This window comes from Pseudorca crassidens, chromosome 10, assembly GCF_039906515.1.
Source record: "Pseudorca crassidens isolate mPseCra1 chromosome 10, mPseCra1.hap1, whole genome shotgun sequence".
Taxonomy (NCBI): domain Eukaryota; kingdom Metazoa; phylum Chordata; class Mammalia; order Artiodactyla; family Delphinidae; genus Pseudorca; species Pseudorca crassidens.
Window position 1 is genome coordinate 76,504,759 of NC_090305.1, and position 21,668 is coordinate 76,526,426.

Consider the following 21,668-nt stretch of genomic DNA (forward strand, 5'->3'; position numbering starts at 1 on the left):
CTGAACCAGATGTTCTGGATGTCAGAGAAGTCGGTTCTGCCACTCAGAGCTTGTCGGCTGGCTGTGCTTGGAAGAGCTGCTGCAGCTGTCTGGAGGGAGAGTCACGGGCTGGGGTTGATTTATGAGTTGATGACACCATATTCATTAAGGCTTAAAGTGGTGCCCAGGAGCTACCAAGAGCATTACCTAACAGCTCTCAAATGCTTCTAACTGACCTTCCAAAAAAAACCCCCCAAACAACAGTCAAATGTAAGGAGACCGGTTTGAAGGCCTCGCGTCTGTCTGTTGGGTGTCTCTCCTTGCTGGCCGAGCCTGGTTACTGGTAGTTTGCTGTCGAGTGTTCTGGGGCCAGGGCCTATTTTAATAGCAAAGTACCTGGCTGATGGGGGATAATATTCTATTTCCTGTCTGACTTTGTCAGCAGATTTTACAAGAAAGCTTCCAAATATTGATCAGTATAGAAAATAGACTTCTCTGTCTTTTGTAGAGGTGACCTGTATAGGCCGATCAGAAATTTCGGGGGAGCCACTGCCCAGATCATGCTGAGGCGTTTTCTAGAAGATAGGATATCAATTTCACACCACTTAGACATATTAAGGAAACTGGAGAGAATTAATAGTGAGAATCCATGAAGCCTCCTTTAACAAATGAGGTGTCTGTCCGGTAGCTCAGAGCACTTTGCTGTGTGCATTGGACGTGGGAAGTTACCTGCCAGTGCTCATTTTTAAACGCCTTGGAGAATTCAGTCTATATGGATTATTTTTGATGAATCCTCTGATTGACCTGAGTTCTCAGTGGGAGGATTCTCATACAGTAGCAGGTTTGCATGAGATGAGGTAACTTTTAGAACAAGAAGAAAAAGAGGAATCTTTTGTAATTAGACTCAAGGTTGGAAAAAACTTCATCTGAGGCGAGAGGGAGCAATTGGGTGGATAGTTCCCTATCCTGAAGGGGAGTTGTAAAGATTCAGAGGGAAACATATGTGAGGCCACAAGCACGATGCCTGGCAGAAGTGGGAGGTTCCCAGCAAGTATTGGCTCCCTCTTTTCCTTTATGTCCTTTAATGTTTTATTGATGAAATTATTGATTCAGCCCCAGAGACTGTACTCTGACCTCTGCTGGTTATTTATTGTAACGCGTCTCATAAAAATAAAAGCTAGTATTTGCCTATCAACCTAGCATTTCAGGCCCTAAGCGAGCCACCCATGGTGAGTTTATTTATTCATCTACTGGAGATGCATTTATTGAGAGCTGCTGTGTGCCCAGCACTGTGCTAAGCGCTGGGTCACAGAGATGAGCAGGCAGACAAGGCCCCAGCCGAGGTGGCCTCACATTGCCAGCACCTCTCAGGAGCTCCAAAACGATAGATACAATTCAAGCAAGTGCTTTCCTTGGGGTCCACCCATGGTAATTTTTTTCTCCCAGTAGTTCCCCTTCTTAAATAGAGAATCTCCACCTGAAAAAACTAGTCCACCAACAAAGTGACATCTCGAGCTTCTGTTCTGTACAAGGCATCAGGGAGCTACAAACAGGTGATAGTCTCATGCTACCGTACCCATGGGAGATGCTCAGTAAATCCTTTTGGGTGGATTTGCTTGGACTTGGTCTGCCTTCAGGGTCTCTGCTGGATGAGGGCAAGACTGTCAGCCTACGGGTGGCAACTTCTGGCTCAGAAGCCCCTGCTTAGACTGGTCCTTTTCCTTCCAGGACAGGAGGCCAGGCTTCTCATTGGGCTCATCTGTGTTGCCGCCTCTCTGCACGCTGCCTGTCTTATTGCTGGAATCACATTTACTCCAATTTATGTCTTTACTTCTAGGCCACATCTATGGTTTATCTGGGAACTAAGTCAAGCATAGTGTCTTCCAGCTTTATGATAAAATGCAATTTTCTCAAGAAATGAAGGAAAATTCTTCATTTTCAAGGGCTAGTTTAGAAAAGGAATTCCTGCTAAAGGTAGCATCTCAAACACAACTCGATCTGGGAGCCCTTGGAAACTACACCTTGGGCTGTGGAACCTAAACTCGAGGATCACCACTCGCTAGTTCTGGGACCTTGGAGGAGATACTTGACCTCCCTGGGCTTCAGGTTTTGAAACCGAGTGAGCCCCTGTGGGACTCCCGGGCACGGAGGCCCTCTTGTCCTCTCTTTCTTGTAGGCAAGACTCCAGGTTCCATGACCTTCCCTGAGTTCCAAAGGGCAGATTGGAAGAGTTGCTAATCACGGGAGGAGCAGCCAGGAAACCACCTGAGTTGAGATTAAGGAAGTGCACGTCCGGCATACGCCCTGATCTTGTCAGAGACTCCACCCTTGGACCTATTGTTATCAAACCCTTCATCAGGTCCTCTGGGGTGGGGACACATAGTTTCTCCAGGCAGGAGCCTGCTGTGTCCCCGTTTGCCTGGCAAAGTAATAAAGCTATCCTTTTCTACTTCACCCAAAACTCTGTCCCCGAGATTTGATTTGGCAGTGGTGTAGAGAGAGGCTGAGCTTTCAGCATCAGTTTCCCATTTGTAAAGGAGGATAATAACAGTGCCTGCCTAGTGGGTTTATTACGAGGGTCCAGAGGGTTCCATGCCCATAGAGTTAGAACAGCGCCTGATTCACAGTAAGCCCTCAGGACACTGTTAGTTACTGAGAGACCTTGAGTGAGTCACTTTCCTGTCTGGGTTTGGGTTATGTCCTCTGTAGAAGGCAAAAAGCGTGGGAGTCAGAGGAGACTATCTCACAGTTCTAATCAAGCATCCTGTAAACCCACTGTGACCCCGCCCTTCGGCAGTTTGTTCAGCAATAGATCAACTGAGGCAAGTTCAGTTTAACAGCATTGCCTTTCTTCCTGAAAGCATCAATTTTAAGCACATTCGTGGTAGCTGAGGGTGGTTTTCAGCTCAGTTGCTTTCAGGACGGGGCAGAAGTGACAGATGTTTCTAAGCGAAGGGGTGTTACTCTCATGAGCCCTTTCCAGCATTTGTGTAAGGACTGGGGCCTCTCCTGTTTCTTACTGTACTTCCCTGCTGTGGGCCTCTTCTTGAAATCCTTACCAAATTGATGGGAGAAATATTTCCTTAAGTCTGCTGGCAATTCCATCAGGTAGGGTGGGATTCTCCAAAACTCTTTTTTTTTTTTTTTTTCAGTGAGAACATTCCTAGCACTTTCTTTTTTTGCTAAGGTTTCTGTTTCGTGCCTCTAGAAGATCATTCTTTCAAGAACTTTAAAATACTTTATCTTGACTTATGTCACGGTCAGTGTCACCAGCTAGTGTTTACACTCTGTATTCATGGAGCTGAGTGGTTTAGATGGTCCTAATTGACACACAGATATTTGCTCCTACCCTCCCTTTGGGAGGAGACAAACCTGTTGCCTTGCCATTGTGTGTGTGTGTGTGTGTGTGTGTGTGTGTGTGTGTGTGTGTGTGTGTGTGTATGTGTTTAAACAAAAGATTTGCAGAAGAGTATTTGGGAAAATCTTAGTAAGCAGAAGACCCAAATTATTACTGTTGTTGTTAATAATTGTGTTTAACATCTTTTGAGTGCTTATTCTGTGCTAGGCACTGTTCTAAGTGATTTATAGTTACTGTTTTATTTAATCCTCATGAATATCTCCCTATCCAATGAGCAGGGATTATACTTATAGCTCCATTTTACAGACAAATAAATTGAGGCACTAGTGGCATTAAAGGACTTTGACCAAGGTCACACAAGTGGGGGATACTAGAGCCAAGATTTAAACTTGGTTCTGTCTTTGCTCATCTACTTGATTTCTCCTGAGCGCCTGCTTTCTCAGGTGCACTACAGGGCCTGTGCTGCTAAACGCTCTGCTTGGCTGGCGTGAAAAGAGCTCCAAAAGAACAGTTAGAAACCCCGGGCTTGGGTCGTAGCTCCACCACTTTCCAGATGGCCTTGGACAAGTAATTTTCATCCTTTGAAGCTGTCTTTTAAGAGAATATCTGGTGTTTATGAGGTAGATAATGTACACAACAGGGCTTTATAAGCAGTAAAGTACTGTCAAGTGTAAGCTATGAATGCCTTGCAAGAGAATTCTAGCCCTTCTTGCTTGAAGTTTATCATTTTCAGCAATACTTTTGAAGAGAGAGCTGGCAGTCTGTAGAAAACCAGTCTGTGAGCATGACTGGAGGGAGAGGGAAGTTTCATATCTGGAGACTGGAGGAGGGAAAACAGGGCCTTGTGGGCACAGAGTGACTGAGAACTTGAATAACAGGAAGGAGGGTTAAGAATAAATAAGGCGCCAACTATGATGCATAAAATAAGCTACCAGGACATATTGTACAACACAGGGAATATAGCCAATATTTTATAATAACTATAAATGGATTATAACCTTTAAAATTGTGAATCACTATATTGTACACCTGTAACTTATATAATATTATATAATATTGTATGTTAACTATACTTCAGTAAAAAAAAAAAAAAAAATTACAAAGAAAAGGAATAAGTAAGGCACAAGAAGAGATGAATTCATTTAGAATGTTGGAGCTTCCGGAATTTATCTAGCCAGGTCAAAATCTGAAACCCATTCTAGGCTCAAAATCGATGGCTCTGGCCCTAAGAACTGCCTCGTTTTCTCAAAACTACACAAACACAAAGCAGTTTCTAGGATACACAGGTCTGCCCTGTAGTGCTTCTCCGAACAGTGTTGGTTCTGCTGTCCTGCCGGCTCACAGCCTTCCTCCCCGCATCCAAGACCAAGTGTGTGAGCTCCTCTCCAGGGTACTCAGCTGCTGGGGGTGGAGCAGGCAGTGTCCCCAGCATCCTCCCAGAGCCCCCCGAGATCGGCAGTGGTCAGCCTGCCCTGCCCCACGTGGGCCTCGCTGAAGGGATTCTCCTCTGGGCAGTGGGGCACGTTGGTTTGGAACGCTGGGATTCACCGTCAGGGAAAGGGTTATCTTTCACAATTAACCTGGAATCCAGTCAGTTAAAAAGAAGATAGGAAGAAATGTTTGCCTTTTTTTTTTTTGCGCTGCGCCTTGGGCCTTGTGAGATCCTAGTTCCCCAAACTGGCCCGGCAGTGAAAGTGCTGAGTCCTAACCACTGGACCGCCAGGGAATTCCCACCTTTTTTTTTTTGAATGGTTTTCTAGCCTTAGGTCAGCTAATGCTGCTCGCTGCCCTATTCAGCCTCTGGAGCCCGCTGCCTTCAGGGGAGAGGCCCCATGCTCCTGCCCAGGGGCCCCACCTTAGACGTCCCTGTGCTCTTGCTCTTCCCAAATTTAAAAAGACAGTTCTCTATTTTAGACCATAGACTTGCTTGGGGAAGTGATGAGTTCTAATTTTTCTCCCCTCTTGATAAACTGTCCTTATTTAGTACACTAGGTACGCTCCCAGTACCCGTTCCGCTTTCCAGGGGAGGTAAAACCGTGATGGGTCTTCTTAAGTGAGTGCTGTGCTTGTAAATAACTAAAAATATCTCAGAAGAAAGAAAGAAAAAAAAAGAAGGAAGAGGAAAGTGACTCATTAGTTACTCTGTTAGTGTGTTTGCCACGTTCTAAAAGGGTCACAGTCATGTTTACAAACCAGTGCTTCTTGTGGTTAACTTAAGTATATCCTAGTTCGGCAGTAAGAATAATCAGCATGTGATTCAGACTAATATTTTGCTGTCTCTTACTATTTGATTAAATGACACTAAAATCTGAATAATGACTTGTGTCCCCCCCCCCCTCTCTCTTTGCTGTTTTCAGTAGAGCATGCACCATTTTGAACGTGAATTTTCGGTAAAGTAAGCTATACTGATTTTTCTAACTTTAAAGATGCTCTGTTTCTGTATGTGAAATGGGACCCAGTGTGTCTAGCTCACTGAAGTGATGAACAAATGGGAAAGCAGATTCGAGACGATTTCCTTATATGAATATTTAAATGAAATACAGCATCTTTAAAAAGCACCCAAGTGACTTCATTTACATTCATTTCATTTTCATCATGACCTTCAAAATCTTCATTTTCACTCTGATTTTAGTTCTAAAATAGAGCTCTAAAACCTGTAAATCAACTGCATGGCATTTTGGTATCTTTTAATTTTGGAAACCAGCACCTCACAGTCCTGTTGCTGCAAATGTGTCGGTTCCTTGTTCCCTCTGACAAAGGGGAAAAGGCGCTGGGCAGTTGCATTCTTGGTCACAGGGAAGCAACTTACAGCTTGTATAACTGACAATAGGGAAAAACAGTTCTTTTTTAAGCATCCTTAACAATACTTGAGTTGGGACATGAGTACAGCCTCCACGTCTTTCTGAGGTAAGAGGCTAAGGCGGTTCCAGAGAGCTGGGGCCTGCCTGCTTCCAGGGGTCCCCGCCCTCCACTCCCTCTCGAGGGTAGCTGGTAGGTGTGGTGTTGGTCTCGCGGCCATGTGGCCTCCCCTGATGTGTGTGGAGACCACAAAGGAACCCAGGCCGCAGACACGAGTAGACCGCCCACTGTCAGAGTTGGTCCAAGGCAAGGGGACGCTCAAACGTCCTTTTGACGGGGCTAGGGACGGTGTTTCTGGCGAGACATTCCTACCCAGATCTAACCTGTGCTCTTGCTGCAACAGTCTGTGGCCTGTTGCAGGGCCTCCGCTGGATTTCCAGGCTCCCATCTGAGGTTCTGGGGAGGGTGGAGTAGTTGGCTCTTGGGGTTTTTGTCTAAGAGAAGGTAAGATTGGAGAGATCAGGGCTGACCTGGTGATCACTGGAGGTAAGCTGTTTCAGAGCATCCGTCATCCTGGGGTGTTGCAGGCCAATGTTTTTCAAAGCTGGGTGAATTCATTTGGCAATCAGCCTGACACGGAATCTGGTTTTGTCTGCGGCCTGGGGATGAGGGTGATAGGAGGCCTCTGGGGGGGCGCCCCCTCATATTTGGGGAGTGGGGGGCCCGGGCATTAGGCAGTTGTTCCCAGGTTTGCTCCAGGCCAAAGAGCCAAGTCCGAATTTGGCCCCTTGTTAACATTCCCCCCTCCCACATCATTACCAACGTGTTGTAGCTTAAGCTCCAGTGAACCTTTAAAGGAATTTTGTGGACGACAGAAGAGGCAAAAAGGAAAAACTTAAAAAAAAAAAAAATCGATGGAGGCTGTAATTAGAGACTGTGAGTCCCTGGGTCTATGTTCTTGCCTCCTCCAGTGTTGACCTTCAGACCTGGACCTCCTCTCCCCTTCCAGAGCATTCTGAGCTGCTCCTGGCCCTAATCATACATATCAGGATCTGCCCTAGTTGTTGCAGGCCCAATGATGAAAGGTGGACCTCATGGGACATCGTGCCCTTTACGACTGGTTGGGCCCTCTGTGAGGGGACCACAGGTGACCTGCTCTTTCCTCTTGGATGGACATAGTCTCCTTTCTCACAGCCCTCAGCATCATATTATAGGCACAGGCTACCCTGTGGCACTTTGGACAGTGTATTTATTTATGCTGCCTACATATTCAAAGCGATTCATTCAGACAGTTTCAGCCTTTACTTGTAAGATGAAGATCCATTTACGGAATACCACGCCCCAATTCCCAAACTCTGTGGTAGTGAATTTGCACTTTTAATTTAGAGTGCCTAGTAATGAGGCCAAAGTCAAGGGATGGTTCCTCACGAGGGCCAAGCAGTTTCGTTCTGTGCCAAGAGAGCAGCCTGTACCCAAGTCCAGTTCCTGAGGCCCATCTCTAGCCTCCGAGAATCCTGGGCTAGAAGACTTGCAGTCTCTGGATGGCCAATTCCATGCGTTTAGTGGAACAAAGTGCTACTGCAGGCCTGTCTTCTCGTCTATAACCCTCACTGACTCTTCTGCCAGGGTCAAAGCACAAAGCTGGGAGGCAGACATGCTGGCACTCATTTGGGTACGTGTTGGGCCGTACATGTCAAGCCCAGATTCTGCTGCCCTTTTCTGGCCGTTGGGTGAGAGTGCTGGGAAGGGGAGGGGGCAGCTGGGAGGGCACTGGCGCCCACTCAGTCCTCCGGGCTCTGCAGTTGAGTTCCAAGAGGCTTCAGAGGCCGTCTCCTCTCCTCCTGGTATTTTACGGGTCACTTTCCAAGAACCCCCTTCAGAGGAATGCTTATGTCACACACTTACTCTCCCTGCTCTTTTCATCTCAACAGTCATTTCAGGTTTGAAGTCCTTTTTATCTCTGTAACCCTGTAACGTAAAGCCAGGAACATTTCCCCATAATCCACCTTGGCATAGAACATAATAGAACTTCATTCATTAGTTGTTATTGTACAGAACCAGTGAAAATTACATTTTGTTCATTTGTCTGTATTTAATGTTTATTTGTATTGCTATATTATTTTTTGAGAATTCCAAGATTGCAGAGCATGAGTGTGTGCATCTGTGTGATTCTTTAATTTCAGCTGCCTTAGGTTTGGGTAAAGATGTAAAGGAAGGTAAGTGGTCTTCTATGAAATACAATGCTTTAACCATTGCCTATCACAGTTGGGAAAAAGGTTGCACTTACTGAAGTATTTTATGGATGATCCTGACCACTCATCCATATAAACTCAAGTAGCAGTTGGTATGTTTACCTAGTATCACCACAGCTCAGTAGCAGTTTGAGGGAGGTGGTAGGGGAGCCATCTAGCAGAATGTCTTCTGTGGTAGCACTGGGGTGGGGTAGAGGATAAGACTAGAAAGAGATGTGGAGTCACGGGGAGCTGCAAGGGTCACAGGAAATGGGACAACTGTGACACAGTCAAGTTCTTCTTTAAAGCAGGGCTTTTTTTTTTTTTTTTTTTGTGGCCATGCCACATGGCACGTGGGTTCTTAGTTGCGGCATGCAGGATCTTAGTTCCCCAGACCAGGGATCAAACCCACGCCCCCCTGCACTGGAAGCACGGAGTCTTAACCACTGGACAGTCAGGGAAGTCCCAGCAGGGATTTTTCTGTACCTAGTGTTTATTTTGTCCCAAGAGGACAATTCATTCATTGATTCAAAACTGTAAAATTCGAGCGCCCAATGTTTGTGTTTCTGAAAGCTAAGGGAGGATTCAGATACCTGTCCAGTTACCTGCTCCTTGCCCACCAGGGTACAGCTCGGCATTCCGGTCTCCCCTGACACTTCAGCAAAGATGTAGGGTTAGGGCATTTCCATCCTGTCCCTGGGTTGGGCCACAGTGGAAACATGGGTGCTTGAGGAAGATTCCTCCCTGAGAATACCATTGCTGGAGAGAGAAAGCCCTCTGCGCCTTGCTGTGCATTGCTAACATTAGCGTTTTATGTTTTTTTCATGCAACCTAATAGGCAATGATTATTCAAGATGGATGCCCCTGGGGAGCCCATAACCCAGCAGACAATGGTTACTTGCCGAGAATCCTAAGTGATTTGTCATTTTATGTTAAATCACGTCCTTCAAATATTGTGTGTTGGAGCAGCTAAAGAACCGTTCATCCCTTACTAGTAATTGATATTCCAGTAGCCCAGCTCTATGCATACAGATGTCTATCTTTAATTGCTAGCTCAGGAATAGGTGGAGCTGCCTGGAACCTGGAAAAAGTAGCTAATGGAACTTTTCTTTTGGGACCATGATTAAAGTTTGGAAATGGAAGTAGAGCCTCATCTATGCTGAGAATGTCGCTATGTATAGTTTCATGTAATCTGTGATATTGTTCAGTCTTTTCTCACATGACTATTACTTGGGAGAAATGGCAACTTTTAATTAATTCCCCTTTAATGCTTCTACGTTTCTTGTTCAAGTATTTAAAAAAAATCACACAGTACAGGGTTTGTTGGCCCGTTTGAAGGAAAACATTTGCAGTCTCACCAAAGTCCTTTCTGCCCAGGACTGAGCAGTAGCACGGATACAGGGTGTGTGGAGATACTGACTGTGCCCTTTCCTCCACAGGGATGTCCGCGTTACCCCCACCTCCTCCACCTGCGCCTCCGCCACCAGCAGCTCCCTTGCCTCCTGCGAGCACAGAGGCGCCCACACAGCTTCCGCCCCAGGCTGTGAATGGTGTGAGCCGAGGGGCCTTACTCAGCTCCATCCAGAATTTCCAAAAAGGAACTTTGAGGAAAGCCGAAACCTGTGATCATAGTGCTCCTAAGATCGGCTAAAGCTTTGTGTTTACACTTGGAGGGAAAATTTGTTTTGTTTTCCTTCCACCTGCAACCCCTAAAGTACCCTCTATCTGGATGAATAATTGCTGAGCCAGTACAGTCACATACGACTTCGCAGATGCTCATGTAAGAGGCTTTTCAAGAGGGAAATAGTCTTCAAGTAGAATAAAGTCAGGCTGGCATTGCTGCCTTAAGAAATAGTTTGCTCCTTTGTTACTCTTGTAAAGGAGTCTTGCTCTTCCTCTAATGGTCATCTTTTGGTGGCAGCAGCATATTGGAATCAATTATTTCCACCAACAGAAGGAAGTGGACAAAAAACAATGACAATATACAGTCACAGCGGTGGATGGCCTTCGTGTCGCAATCCCTCCTATACCATTAGACAGCTCCTAGAAATGTTCCTCTCAGAGTTCATTTCTCTATTCTAAAGCATTTTCTGGTTATTTCTTAGATAACTCCCATTTTTGCTACCTTAATTTCATCCTAGACATTAACACTGTAGCCCAAAGCATAGTTATGTCGCTGAGAGTCAGAGAAGCAACTGAGTTCTTCATTTTCCCTTCAAGTGGAACGGGGAAAGTTCGTAACAGTCTATTAAGTTCAAACAGGAACTCCATTGTGGTTATAGAACTCAGGGCTGCTAAAGGAACTACTCTAGACTCTTAGTTCCTTTTAGTATGTATCGAACGGACAAAAAAATGTTGACATCCGAAAAAGCTCTTGCCAATTAGAGGATCTTCTTAATCCTCAGCAATTAAGTCAAGTTTGGCGTTTGTGGGGGTGGATTATTATTACAACACAAGTACATCTGGGAAAATCAGTTCTGATTTTCCAAAGATTTATCCAAATATATCATCTTTTTAATGTTACTCATTTATTAGAAAGAGCCTTTATCCTATGATTTGCTTAAACCCTTAAATAAATTGCACTTTAAAGGATTATAAATAATCCATCTAAAAATTCAAGTTACACACATCAGTGTTGGTTACTATGCAGAGAGAATGTTGTGTATAGTTTCATGTAATCTGTGATAAATGTTCAGCTGTATTTTTTATTAAAATAAACCATGTCTAGAAAATGTGTTATTTGTAGCTTGGCTAGATATTTTAAATGGGAACTTTTTGTAGTAACTTTGGTAAATATAAAGAAAAGATTCACACAGTATTTCTAAAGTTTCCTCCCTACCTATTCTATCTCTATTTTCTTTTGTGTCGTATTTTCCCTCTTAATTAATAAGAGCTAACAATCCTGTGTTCCTGTTTTAATTAGGTACCACTTGTATGCTTCTATAACTAATTTAAATCTATCTTTTCCATCTCAATTTCTGAAGAGGGCAGTGTATGGCAGAGTGTGTTTGTTGGCAGTGGGAAAAATACCTGACACAGATTTTGGTTTAACTTTAAAGAGAACCTACTAGAATTAGGCATTTGAAGAGTCGGGGGGCAAGTTCCTGTTTTAAGTAAGTAATGCAGTCTAGGAGATTAATGATTACTGATTAGTTCCCGATGGCAGTAATTTCTTAACAGAATTTTAAGACTTCTATCCCACATTTATTATCTCAAGAATATAAAAATACAATTAGTCATAGTTAGGAATTCCTTTATTCCTTATCAAAACAGTCTAACAGTAAACGTAAATTATATGCTTTTATTTTTACATATAAGTTATGTTTTTTTGGAGATATCTTTCATCAGGACTCTTGCCACATTTATACCTTGTCCTTCTAATGAGAGGGTAAAATTTTACATTAATCTTATTCAAAGAACATGGCTATTGTAACAGATAAAAAAAGCGTGGCCCCTAGGCAGGAAAGTGGAGAGTTTTTCCACAGACATATTTAAACTTCTTCCCAGTACAAAAACGTATGTTGTTGCTTTAGACATAACTTTACAAATCAAAAGGTCTTACAGGACAATCCAGATGAAATGTCATTAAGTATTTTAAGGAAATCCCAATGACTTGAAATTCAAGTCCAAGCTACATATTTAGTGCTTTCTTTATTGCAAATATGATGTCTTTAACCTGAGGTACAGAGTTGTCTTCTAGAACCTTTGCATAAGGCATAGGGACATCGGCACCAGTGACACGAACTACAGGAGCATCCAGAAAATTGAACGCGGGGCCTAGGAGGGAAGGAGGCGCAAATGAGAGAGGCATGAAAAACCAGCTGAGCACCACCACCTCAGCATAGCAGGTATGGCTGCCCAGAGAAGGAAAATCTGAAGAAGGAAATATGAAATCTGAAAGGAATGCTAATTACAGAGAATTGTCTCTGGCTTGCTTTCTTAAACATTTACCCAAAGGAAAAATACCAAGCTGACAAGTTGAAAATTCAAGTCATTTGACCACCCCTAGCTTTTGATTGTTTTGTCCTGTAACGCAGTGTTTATTACAGTTTAACTATTCTGGAATCAGTTTCTCTGAAATACCTTCCATGATCCTGGCACAGATTTCAGCTCCTACTCCAAACTGTGGCCAGCCTCCTTCCACAGTTACAAGGTGATTGGTCTTCATGACACTGGCTTCTATTGTTTCAATGTCCATTGGTCTGATGGTTCGCATATTTATCACCTAAACAGATAATAAATAGCTTTACAGAGCCACTTCCTCACAAATATAGTCTTATCCCCAAAATGCCACTTCCTTTCTTGTTTCCTTTTAATCTTTGGGTCCAGGGAAACATAATCTGCCCATTCATGAACAAACTGTCAAAAGGGAAACTGTAATTAAAACAAAAATCTTTATCTCTACTACAAGCAGCTTTGTTCACTTACAGAATTCACTTATCCTCCCTTGGCCTTAACTTCCTCCTCATTAAAATAATAACTAACATGTGACCGCTTACCCTGTACCAGGCACTACACTAAGTATAATTCTACAACCACCCTAACGGGACAGTAAATGTATTATCCTCATTTTATAGCTGATGGTAGAGATTTAGAGTACGTAACATGCCCAAGTGTTAACTAGGAAGTGGTACCTCCTGGTTATGAAAGTGTTAGACTCGACGACTTCTAAGTTTTCTCTTCTCCCAAACTCCAGGTCCAAGGTTGGATCTTAACTTGACAAAACACATACTAAAAAGATCCAGACCCTAGGTGGTAGAAGGCTAGGTATTTGAAAAGCACGTAGGCTCCCAGCTTTAAGCAGAAGCAGAACTAAGTGACAAAGCAAGATTTTATACCTAATTAACCTGTTACAGAACTCAAACACCTCTTTCTGGGTTTTAAAGGGAACTTTCTGATTCTTTTTTTTTTTAATAAATTTATTTTATTATTATTTTTTGTGTGTGTGGTACGCGGGCCTCTCACTGTTGTGGCCTCTCCCGTTGCAGAGCACAGGCTCCGGATGCGCAGGCACAGCGGCCACGGCTCACGGGCCCAGCCGCTCCGCAGCATGTGGGATCTTCCTGGACCGGGGCACGAACCTGTGTCCCCTGCATCGGCAGGTGGACTCTCAACCACTGCGCCACCAGGGAAGCCCTATTTATTTATTTTTGGCTGCGTTGGGTCTTTATTGCTGCGTGTGGGCTTTCTCTAGTTGCAACAAGCGGGGGCTACACTTCGTTGTGGTGTGCAGGCTTCTCACTGCAGTGGCTTCTCTTGTTGTGGAGCACGGGCTCTAGGTGCATGGGCTTCAGTAGTTGTGGCACATGGGCTCAGTAGCTGTGGCTCGCGGGCTCCAGAGCACAGGCTCAGTAGTTGTGGCGCACAGGCTTAGTTCTCCGCGGCATGTTGGATCTTCCCGAACCAGGGCTCGAACCTGTGTCCCCTGCGTTGGCAGGCGGATTCTTAACCACTGCGCCACCAGGCAAGTCCCCTGATTCTTTAAGAACAAGTGAATGTCCACTCACCTCACATTCAATTCCCTCTTTAGATAGCACCGTTGCAGCTTCTAAGCAGTGGCTCACAGGTCTTGAATGGGAAACTATGGTTACATGTGTCCCTGAAACAAAGTGGTCACAGATAAGAGGTCAGGTTGAAACCAAAGACACTGTCCTGCTCTGCAGCCAGCTATGGTTCTTCTTCATTTTAGAATCTTAAACTCAACTACATTCCAGCGAGATGAGGAATGTGGCAGCCTTTCTAGAAACGAAATACAAATCTACTGGACCAAGATTTAGAAAAGAACAAATATATGTGCAATCAGGGCATGACACATTTTAAACTTGAACTCATCCTATAATTTCCTAGTCAAAGTAAAGGGCAGTGACTTCTAGACTGAATTTGACCAACATAAATAGAGGGCACGGATTACAAATAATGTTTACATGTATACTAATTTCTCTTACCTTGCCTTTCTATTTTAGCTTTTCCAATAGGAATCAGAAAATCTTTTGACTGAGCCTCTGGGGGAAGTTCAAAAGGAACTCCATACATCAATTCATTCTCCAGCACCACCACTGCAAAATATACATATTTAAACCAAAGTAACTACATGACTAAAAATGTATATGCGGGCTTCCCTGGTAGCGCAGTGGTTGAGAGTCCGCCTGCCGATGCAGGGGACACGGGTTCGTGCCCTGGTCCGGGAAGATCCCACATGCCGCGTAGCGGCTGGGCCCGTGAGCCATGGCCGCTGAGCCTGTGCATCTGGAGCCTGTGCTCCGCCACGGGAGAGGCCACAACAGTGAGAGGCCCGCGAACCCCCCCCCAAAAAAAGTATATGCAACACTATCATTCATATTGTGAAAAGTTTCACTGTGCTGATTAGGAAGCCTCATACCTATCGTGTCCAGTAGCCTTGAGGATGGTTTAAGTACAGACATCTGTAGTCTGGGCGATCCTGATTTTATCTATGGGGTTAAACCGGTGTTGTAGGTATGCAGCAAATTTCTCCGGTATCTAATTGGTCCCGTTATAGTCAGAAATAAGAAGAACACCACATTTTTTCCTATCTTTACTATATCTGTAAATCACTAACATTTTATATGATACGTCTAAGCCTAACTAGAAGTCTTTAATGGTTCCTTCCATGCAGATATTTCATTTTTGTTCTTTAATGTTCAAAAGAGACCCACAACACGTCACGCTACTGACCTGGATTGTTATCCCGAATGGCTGATTTAATAAGTCCTTTTGCATCCTCTGAACTCCATGGGCTGACCACCTTTAAGCCTGGGCAGTGCCCATACCAGGCAGCAAAGCACTGTGAGTGTTGGGCAGCTACGCCTGCTGAGGCGCCATTGGGCCCCCTGAAGACTATGGGCACAGACTGAAAGCCCGCTGACATGTAGTAGGTCTTGGCAGCTGAGTTTATAACCTGGTCGATGGCTTGCATAGAGAAGTTGAAGGTCATAAATTCACAAATGGGCCGCAACCCAGCCTGTCAAATCAAAAACATAGATGTTAAAAAGACGAGAAAGAGCAATTTAGAGTGGCACACCAGCACTTCGCTCCCCCAACATTCAAGCAATGTTTTTAAACAGTCATGTTGAAAGTAATCTCTTTGGATAAGATTCATAAAGAGGACTACATACCATAGCTGCACCTACAGCAATTCCAGCAAAACCCATCTAGAACGTAAAACGCAAACATAAGTAAAAATCCACAAAAATTAGAACAGTACCCTTTAATAGACATGCCCCTCAAAGGTCTGCTTCCTAATGGAAGGCTTACCTCAGATATGGGAGTGTCTATGATCCTCTTATCTCCATATTTCTTCCACAGGCCTCGACTAACCTACAATTAAGCAATGATCCCATTACCTTTAATTGTACTGGGGGCAAATGGCCATCTCAGTTCTGTGTAGCTTTCATGTATCTTGGTTACCTTATATGCCCCATCATATTGGGCAACTTCTTCCCCAAGTAGAAATACCTTCTCATCTCTTTCCAGCTCCTCATCCATACCTTGATTTATAGCCTCACGAACTGTCACCTGTCACAGGTATGGGAAAGCAGTCAATAAGCTACAGCATTACTTAGGAGACTATTGAGATTCTCTCTCTTGACCTAGGCTGCCCACAGCACACAATGTAAAAACTATCACTAGAACAGGCTTCTCTTCAAAAGTTCAAAAAATTCAAAAAGTAACATTTCTATCACTCATAGCCAGTCTTTGATTGGATGTGTAAATGAGAAGTATACTGAACACTTTATTGATGTGCACCTAAGCTTAAGAAATCTGCTTGCTGGCCATACCAGCTCATAGGTGGCTTCCTAAGTAGAAAAGTGAATTTTATTTCCACACCTGGTATACTGTGGGGCAGCGAACAGTCAAGGAAGCCTAAATAATACTACATATTGAGCGCTCGCTAGGTGCCAGGCACTGCCAAACACTTTGCCTTCAGGATGTAGGAGTTATTTTACTACACAGGTTGGTAGAATCCTCCAGTAACAAAAAGGGGGAGAGCGGGCAATTCCTCAAAACGTTGAACACAGAATTACCATATAATCCAACAATCCCACTTCTAGATATAGACCCAAAAGAACTGAAAAGCAGGGACTCAGATAATCGCACACCAATGTTCACAGCAGCATTATTCACAAATCCAACAGGTGGAAGCAACCCAAATGTCCACCAAAGATGAATGGATCAGCAAAATGTGGTATATGCCTACAACGGAATATCATTCAACCTTAAAAAGGAATGAAATTCTGACACATGCTACAACATGGATGAACCTTGAAAACATGCTAAGTGAAATAAGCCAGACATAAAAGGACAAATGCTGTATGATTCCATTTATGGGAGGTCCCTAGAGTAGATAAATTAATAGGCACAGAACTCACAATACAGGTTACCAGGGGCTAATGGGATGGAGAGTTATTGTTCAATGGGTACAGTTTCTGTTTGGGATGATGACAAAGTTCTGGTGGTGAATGGACAACGTGGTGAATGTACTTAGTCCCACTGCATATACAGTTTAAAAGAGTAAATTTTCTTATATTTTACCACAAGAAAAAATTTTAAGGGGGAGGGTGAGGGAAGAAGCGTCAAGTCTAGTTCCCTCAGATCGGACATCTGATTCCCCTGAGCCTCGCGTGGGTGACATGCGGCCCCAGCTTCCGCGCCGGGACGAGGGGCCTCGCCGGCCCGGCTAGCTTCCAGGCCAGTTACCTGCAGAGCAGCCGGCGCGGTCCGGTGGAAGCGCCTCCTCAGCAGCCCGGAGACCTGGCGGGGAGAGAGAGAGAGAGAGAGAGAGAGAGATAGAGAGAGAGAGAGAGGACGCTCTGAGGGGACGCAGACTGGGCAGGGGTCGCGCAGGGTCATGGGCCCGAGAGCCGCTGCCGACCTGCTCAAGGGGTCTCCGCGTCAAGGCAGCCACCACCGCCATCTTGACCGTGTCCTCTAGCCGCCGCCGGATGACGACACAGCAGGGACGCGCACTAGTCAGGCCCTATTTCCCCTGCCGGTGCGGGCCAATGGCAGGGCACGGCGTCTGCGTGTCCCGCCCCCCAGGGCGTCGGGGGCCGAGGGGTGGGGCCAAGGAGGCGTGTCGGGTGTCTAGCCACTCAGCCTGAGGCAGCCTGGGATCAACGTTATTGAGAGCTGCCGGCTCCTGGCGCGCCGGTTGCACGCCGGGAGCGCGTCCCTGCGTGTTGATACGTGGATCGCAGGGACCAAAAATCAGACTGTAAGAATCATAACTCGAGGCCGAGGGACCTTCAGAATTAGGCCACGCTTCTGCAGGCGCTGAAATTCTTTGGTACGGAGTAGCCCTTATACACCGTTTGGTGACTGGGGATTTACAGTCTTACAGGCGAGCCTAGTTTCTCTTTGAAGCACTGTCTGTTCGCTCTTTTTTTTAAGAACATCTTTTTTGGAGTATAATTGCTTTACAATGGTGTGTTAGTTTCTGCTGTATAACAAAGTGAAGCAGCTATACGTATACGTAATCCCCATAGCCCCTCCCTCTTGCGTCTCCCTCCCACCCTCCCTATCCCACCGCTGTAGGTGGACACAAGACACCAAGCTGATCTCCCTGTGCTCTGCAGCTGCTTCCCACTAGCTATCTATTTTATATTTGGTAGTGTATATATGTCCATGCCACTCTCTCACTTCGTCCCAGTTTACCCTTCCCCCTCCCCGTCTCCTCAAGTCCATTCTCTACGTCTGCGTCTTTATTCCTGTCCTGCCCCTAGGTTCATCAAAACCATTTTTTTTTTTTAGATTCCATATATATGTGTTACCATATGGTATTTGTTTTTCTCTTTCTGAATTACTTCACTCTGAATGACAGACTCAGGGTCCATCCACCTCACTACAAATAACTCAATTTTGTTTCTTTTTATGGCTGAGTAATATTCCATTGTATATATGTGCCACATCTTCTTTATCCATTCATCTGTTTATGGACACTTAGGTTGCTAACATGTCCTGGCTACTGTAAATAGTGCTGCAGTGAACATTGTGGTACGTGACTCTTTTTGAATTATGGTTTTCTCAGGGTATATGCCCAGTAGTGGGATTGCTGGGTCATATGGTAATTCTATTTTTAATTTTTTTAAGGAACCTCCATACTGTTCTCCATAGTGGCTGTATCAATTTACATTCCCACCAACAGTTCAAGAGGGTTCCCTTTTCTACACACCCTCTCCAGCATTTATTGTCTGTAGATTTCTTTTTTTTTTTTTTTTTTTTGCAATACGCGGGCCTCTCACTGTTGTGGCCTCTCCCGTTGCGGAGCACAGGCTCTGGACGCGCAGGCTCAGCAGCCATGGCTCACGGGCCTAGCCACTCCGTGGCATGTGGGATCTTCCCGGACCGGGGCACGAAGCCGTGTCCCCTGCATCGGCAGGCAGACTCTCAACCACTGAGCCACCAGGGAAGCCCTGTTTGTAGATTTTTTGATGATGGCCATTCTGACTAGTGTGAGGTGATACCTCCTTGTAGTTTTGATTTCTCTAATGATTAGTGATGTTGAGCATCCTTTCATGTGTTTGTTGGTAATCTGTATATCTTCTTTGGAGAAATGTCTATTTAGGTCTTCTGCCCATTTTTGGATTGGGTTGTTTGTGTTTTTGATATTGAGCTGCATGAGCTGCTTGTATATTTTGGAGATTAATCCTTTGTGAGTTGCATTGTTTGCAAATATTTTCTCCCATTCTGAGGGTTGTCTTTTCATCTTGTTTATGGTTCCTTTTGTTGTGCAAAAGCTTTTAAGTTTCATTAGGTACCATTTATTTATTTCTGTTTTTATTTCCATTTCTTTAGGAGGTGGGTCAAAAAGGATCTTGCTGTGATTTATGTCATAGAGTGTTCTGCCTATGTTTTCCTCTAAGAGTTTGATAGTGTCTGGCCTTACATTTAGGTCTTTAATCCATTTTGAGTTTATTTTTGTGTAAGGTGTTAGGGAGTGTTCTAATTTCATTCTTTTACATGTAGCTGTCCAGTTTTCCCAGCACCACGTATTGAAGAGGCTATCTTTTCTCCATTGCATGTTCTTGCCTCCTTTAGCAAAGATAAGGTGACCACATGTGCATGGGTTTATCTCTTGAGTTTTCTATCCTGTTCCATTGATTTATGTTTCTGTTTTTGTGCCAGTACCATACTGTCTTGATTAATGTAGCTTTGTAGTATAGTCTGGAGTCAAGGGAGCCTGATTTCTCCAGCTCCGTTTTTCTTTCTCAAGATTGCTTTGGCTACTTGGCGTCTTTTGTGTTTCCATACAAATTGCGAAATTTTTGTCTAGTTCTGTGAAAAATGCCATTGGTAGTTTGATAAGGATTGCACTGAATCTGTAGATTGCTTTGGGTAGCATAGTCATTTTCACAATGTTGTTTCTTCCAATCCAAGAACATAGTTTATCTCTCCATCTGTTTGTATCATCTTTAATTTCTTTCATCAGTGTCTTATGGTTTTCTGCATACAGGTCTTTTGTCTCCTTAGGTAGGTTTATTCCTAGGTATCTAGGTATTTATTCTTTTTGTTGCAATGGTAAAGGGGAGTGTTTCCTTAACTTCTCTTTCAGATTTTTCATCATTAGTGTATAGGAATGCAAGAGATTTCTGTGCCTTAATTTTGTATCCTGCTACTTTACCATATTCATTGATTAGCTCTAGTAGTTTTCTGGTAGCATCTTTAGGATTCTTTATGTATAGTATCATGTCATCTGCAAACAGTGGCAGCTTTACTTCTTCTTTTCCAATTTGCATTCCTTTTATATCTTTTTCTTCTCTGATTGCTGTGACTAATACTTCCAAAACTATGTTGAATAATAGTGGTGAGATTGGGCAACCTTGTCTTATTCCTGATCTGAGTGGAAATGGTTTCAGTTCTTCGCTATTGAGAATGATGTTGGCTGTGGGTTTGTCATATATGGCCTTTATTATGTTGAGATAAGTTTCCTCTATGCCTACTTTCTGGAGGGTTTTTAACATAAGTAGGTGTTGCATTTTGTCAAAAGCTTTTTCTGCATCTATTGAGATGATCATATAGTTTTTATTCTTCAATTAGTTAATATGGTGTATCACATTGATTGATTTGCATATATTGAAGAATCCTTGCATTCCTGGGGTAAACCCTACTTGATCATGGTGTATGATCCTTTTATGTGCTGTTGGATTCTGTTTGCTAGCATTTTGTTGAGGATTTTTGCGTCTATGTTCATCAATGATGTTGACCTATAGTTTTCTTTTTTTGTGACATCTTTATTTGGTTTTGGTATCAGGGTGATGGTGGCCTCGTAGAATGAGTTTGGGAGTGTTCCTCCATCTGCTATATTTGGAAGAGTTTGAGAAGGATAGGTGTTAGCTCTTCTCTAAATGTTTGGTAGAATTCACCTGTGAAGCCATCTGGTCCTGGACTTTTGTTTGTTGGAAGATTTTTAATCACAGTTTCAATTTCAGTGCTTGTGATTGGTCTGTTTATATTTTCTATTTCTTCCTGGTTCAGTCTCAGAAGGTTGTGCTTTTCTAAGAATTTGTCCATTTCTTCCAGTTTGTCCATTTTATTGGCATAGAGTTGCTTGTAGTAATCTCTCACGATCCTTTGTATTTCTGAAGTGTCAGTTGTTACTTCTCCTTTTTCATTTCTAATTCTATTGATTTGAGTCTTCTCCCTTTTTCTCTTGATGAGTCTGGCTAATGGGTTATCGATTTTGTTTATCTTCTCAAAGAACCAGCCTTTAGTTTTATTGATCTTTGCTATTGTTTCCTTCATTTCTTTTTCATTTATTTCTGATCTGATCTTTATGATTTCTTTTCTTCTGCTAACTTTGTTTTTTCTTTTGTTGTTGTTCTTCTTTCTCTAATTGCTTTAAGTGTAAGGTTAGGTTGTTTATTTGAGATTTTTCCAGTTTCTTGAGGTAGGATTGTACTGCTATAAACTTCCCTCTTAGAACTGCTTTTGCTGCATCCCATAGGTTTTGGGTTGTCATGTTTTCATTGTCATTTGTCTAGGTATTTTTTTTAAAACATCTTTATTGGAGTATAATTGCTTTACAATGGTGTGTTAGTTTCTGCTTTACAACAAAATGAATCAGTTATATATATACATATGTTCCCATATCTCTTCCCTCTTGCGTCTCCCTCCCTCCCACTCTCCCTATCCTACCCCTCCAGGCAATCACAAAGCACCGAGCTGATCTCCCTGTGCTATGCGGCTGCTTCCCTCTAGTTATCTGCCTTACGTTTGGTAGTGTATATATGTCCATGCCTCTCTCTCGCTTTGTCACAGCTCATCCTTCCCCCTCCCCATATCCT

General features: G+C 43.7%; 3 protein-coding genes across 20 annotated transcripts in view; 2 read left to right on the forward strand and 1 right to left on the reverse strand.

Moving 5' to 3' along the window:
* The window catches only part of PXK (PX domain containing serine/threonine kinase like), a 75,317-nt gene extending 64,214 nt beyond the window's left edge, over window positions 1-11,103 (forward strand). For 4 of the 16 annotated variants that reach the window (XM_067754921.1, XM_067754922.1, XM_067754923.1 and 1 more), the window contains one exon: window positions 9,807-11,103. In XM_067754921.1, coding sequence (XP_067611022.1) covers window positions 9,807-10,018 — 212 coding nt within the window. In that variant the 3' untranslated portion in view covers window positions 10,019-11,103. Of the gene's footprint in view, window positions 1-5,694; window positions 5,733-8,319; window positions 8,357-9,806 lie in introns of all 16 variants that reach the window. The other 12 variants (XM_067754936.1, XM_067754937.1, XM_067754925.1 and 9 more) reach the window with 9 other exon arrangements.
* Window positions 11,104-11,603: 500 nt separating this feature from the next.
* Window positions 11,604-17,382, reverse strand: PDHB (pyruvate dehydrogenase E1 subunit beta). 2 transcript variants are annotated; one of them, XM_067754938.1, is made up of 10 exons: window positions 17,258-17,382; window positions 17,083-17,136; window positions 15,793-15,900; window positions 15,640-15,702; window positions 15,501-15,536; window positions 15,061-15,346; window positions 14,313-14,423; window positions 13,875-13,966; window positions 12,451-12,592; window positions 11,604-12,144 (listed from the first exon to the last, which is right to left on the reverse strand). In XM_067754938.1, exons 1-10 carry the CDS (start codon window positions 17,297-17,299, stop codon window positions 11,999-12,001), a joined length of 1,080 nt encoding a protein of 359 aa, XP_067611039.1. In that variant the 5' UTR covers window positions 17,300-17,382; the 3' UTR covers window positions 11,604-11,998. The 2 variants fall into 2 exon arrangements, with proteins under 2 accessions (XP_067611039.1, XP_067611040.1); XM_067754939.1 differs by lacking the exon at window positions 14,313-14,423.
* Window positions 17,383-17,500: 118 nt separating this feature from the next.
* KCTD6 (potassium channel tetramerization domain containing 6) overlaps window positions 17,501-21,668 on the forward strand; it is a 57,882-nt gene continuing 53,714 nt past the window's right edge. For both annotated transcript variants that reach the window (XM_067754961.1, XM_067754960.1), the window contains exon 1: window positions 17,501-17,671. The gene's annotated coding sequence lies outside the window, so the exon portion shown is untranslated. The remainder of the gene's footprint in view (window positions 17,672-21,668) is intronic.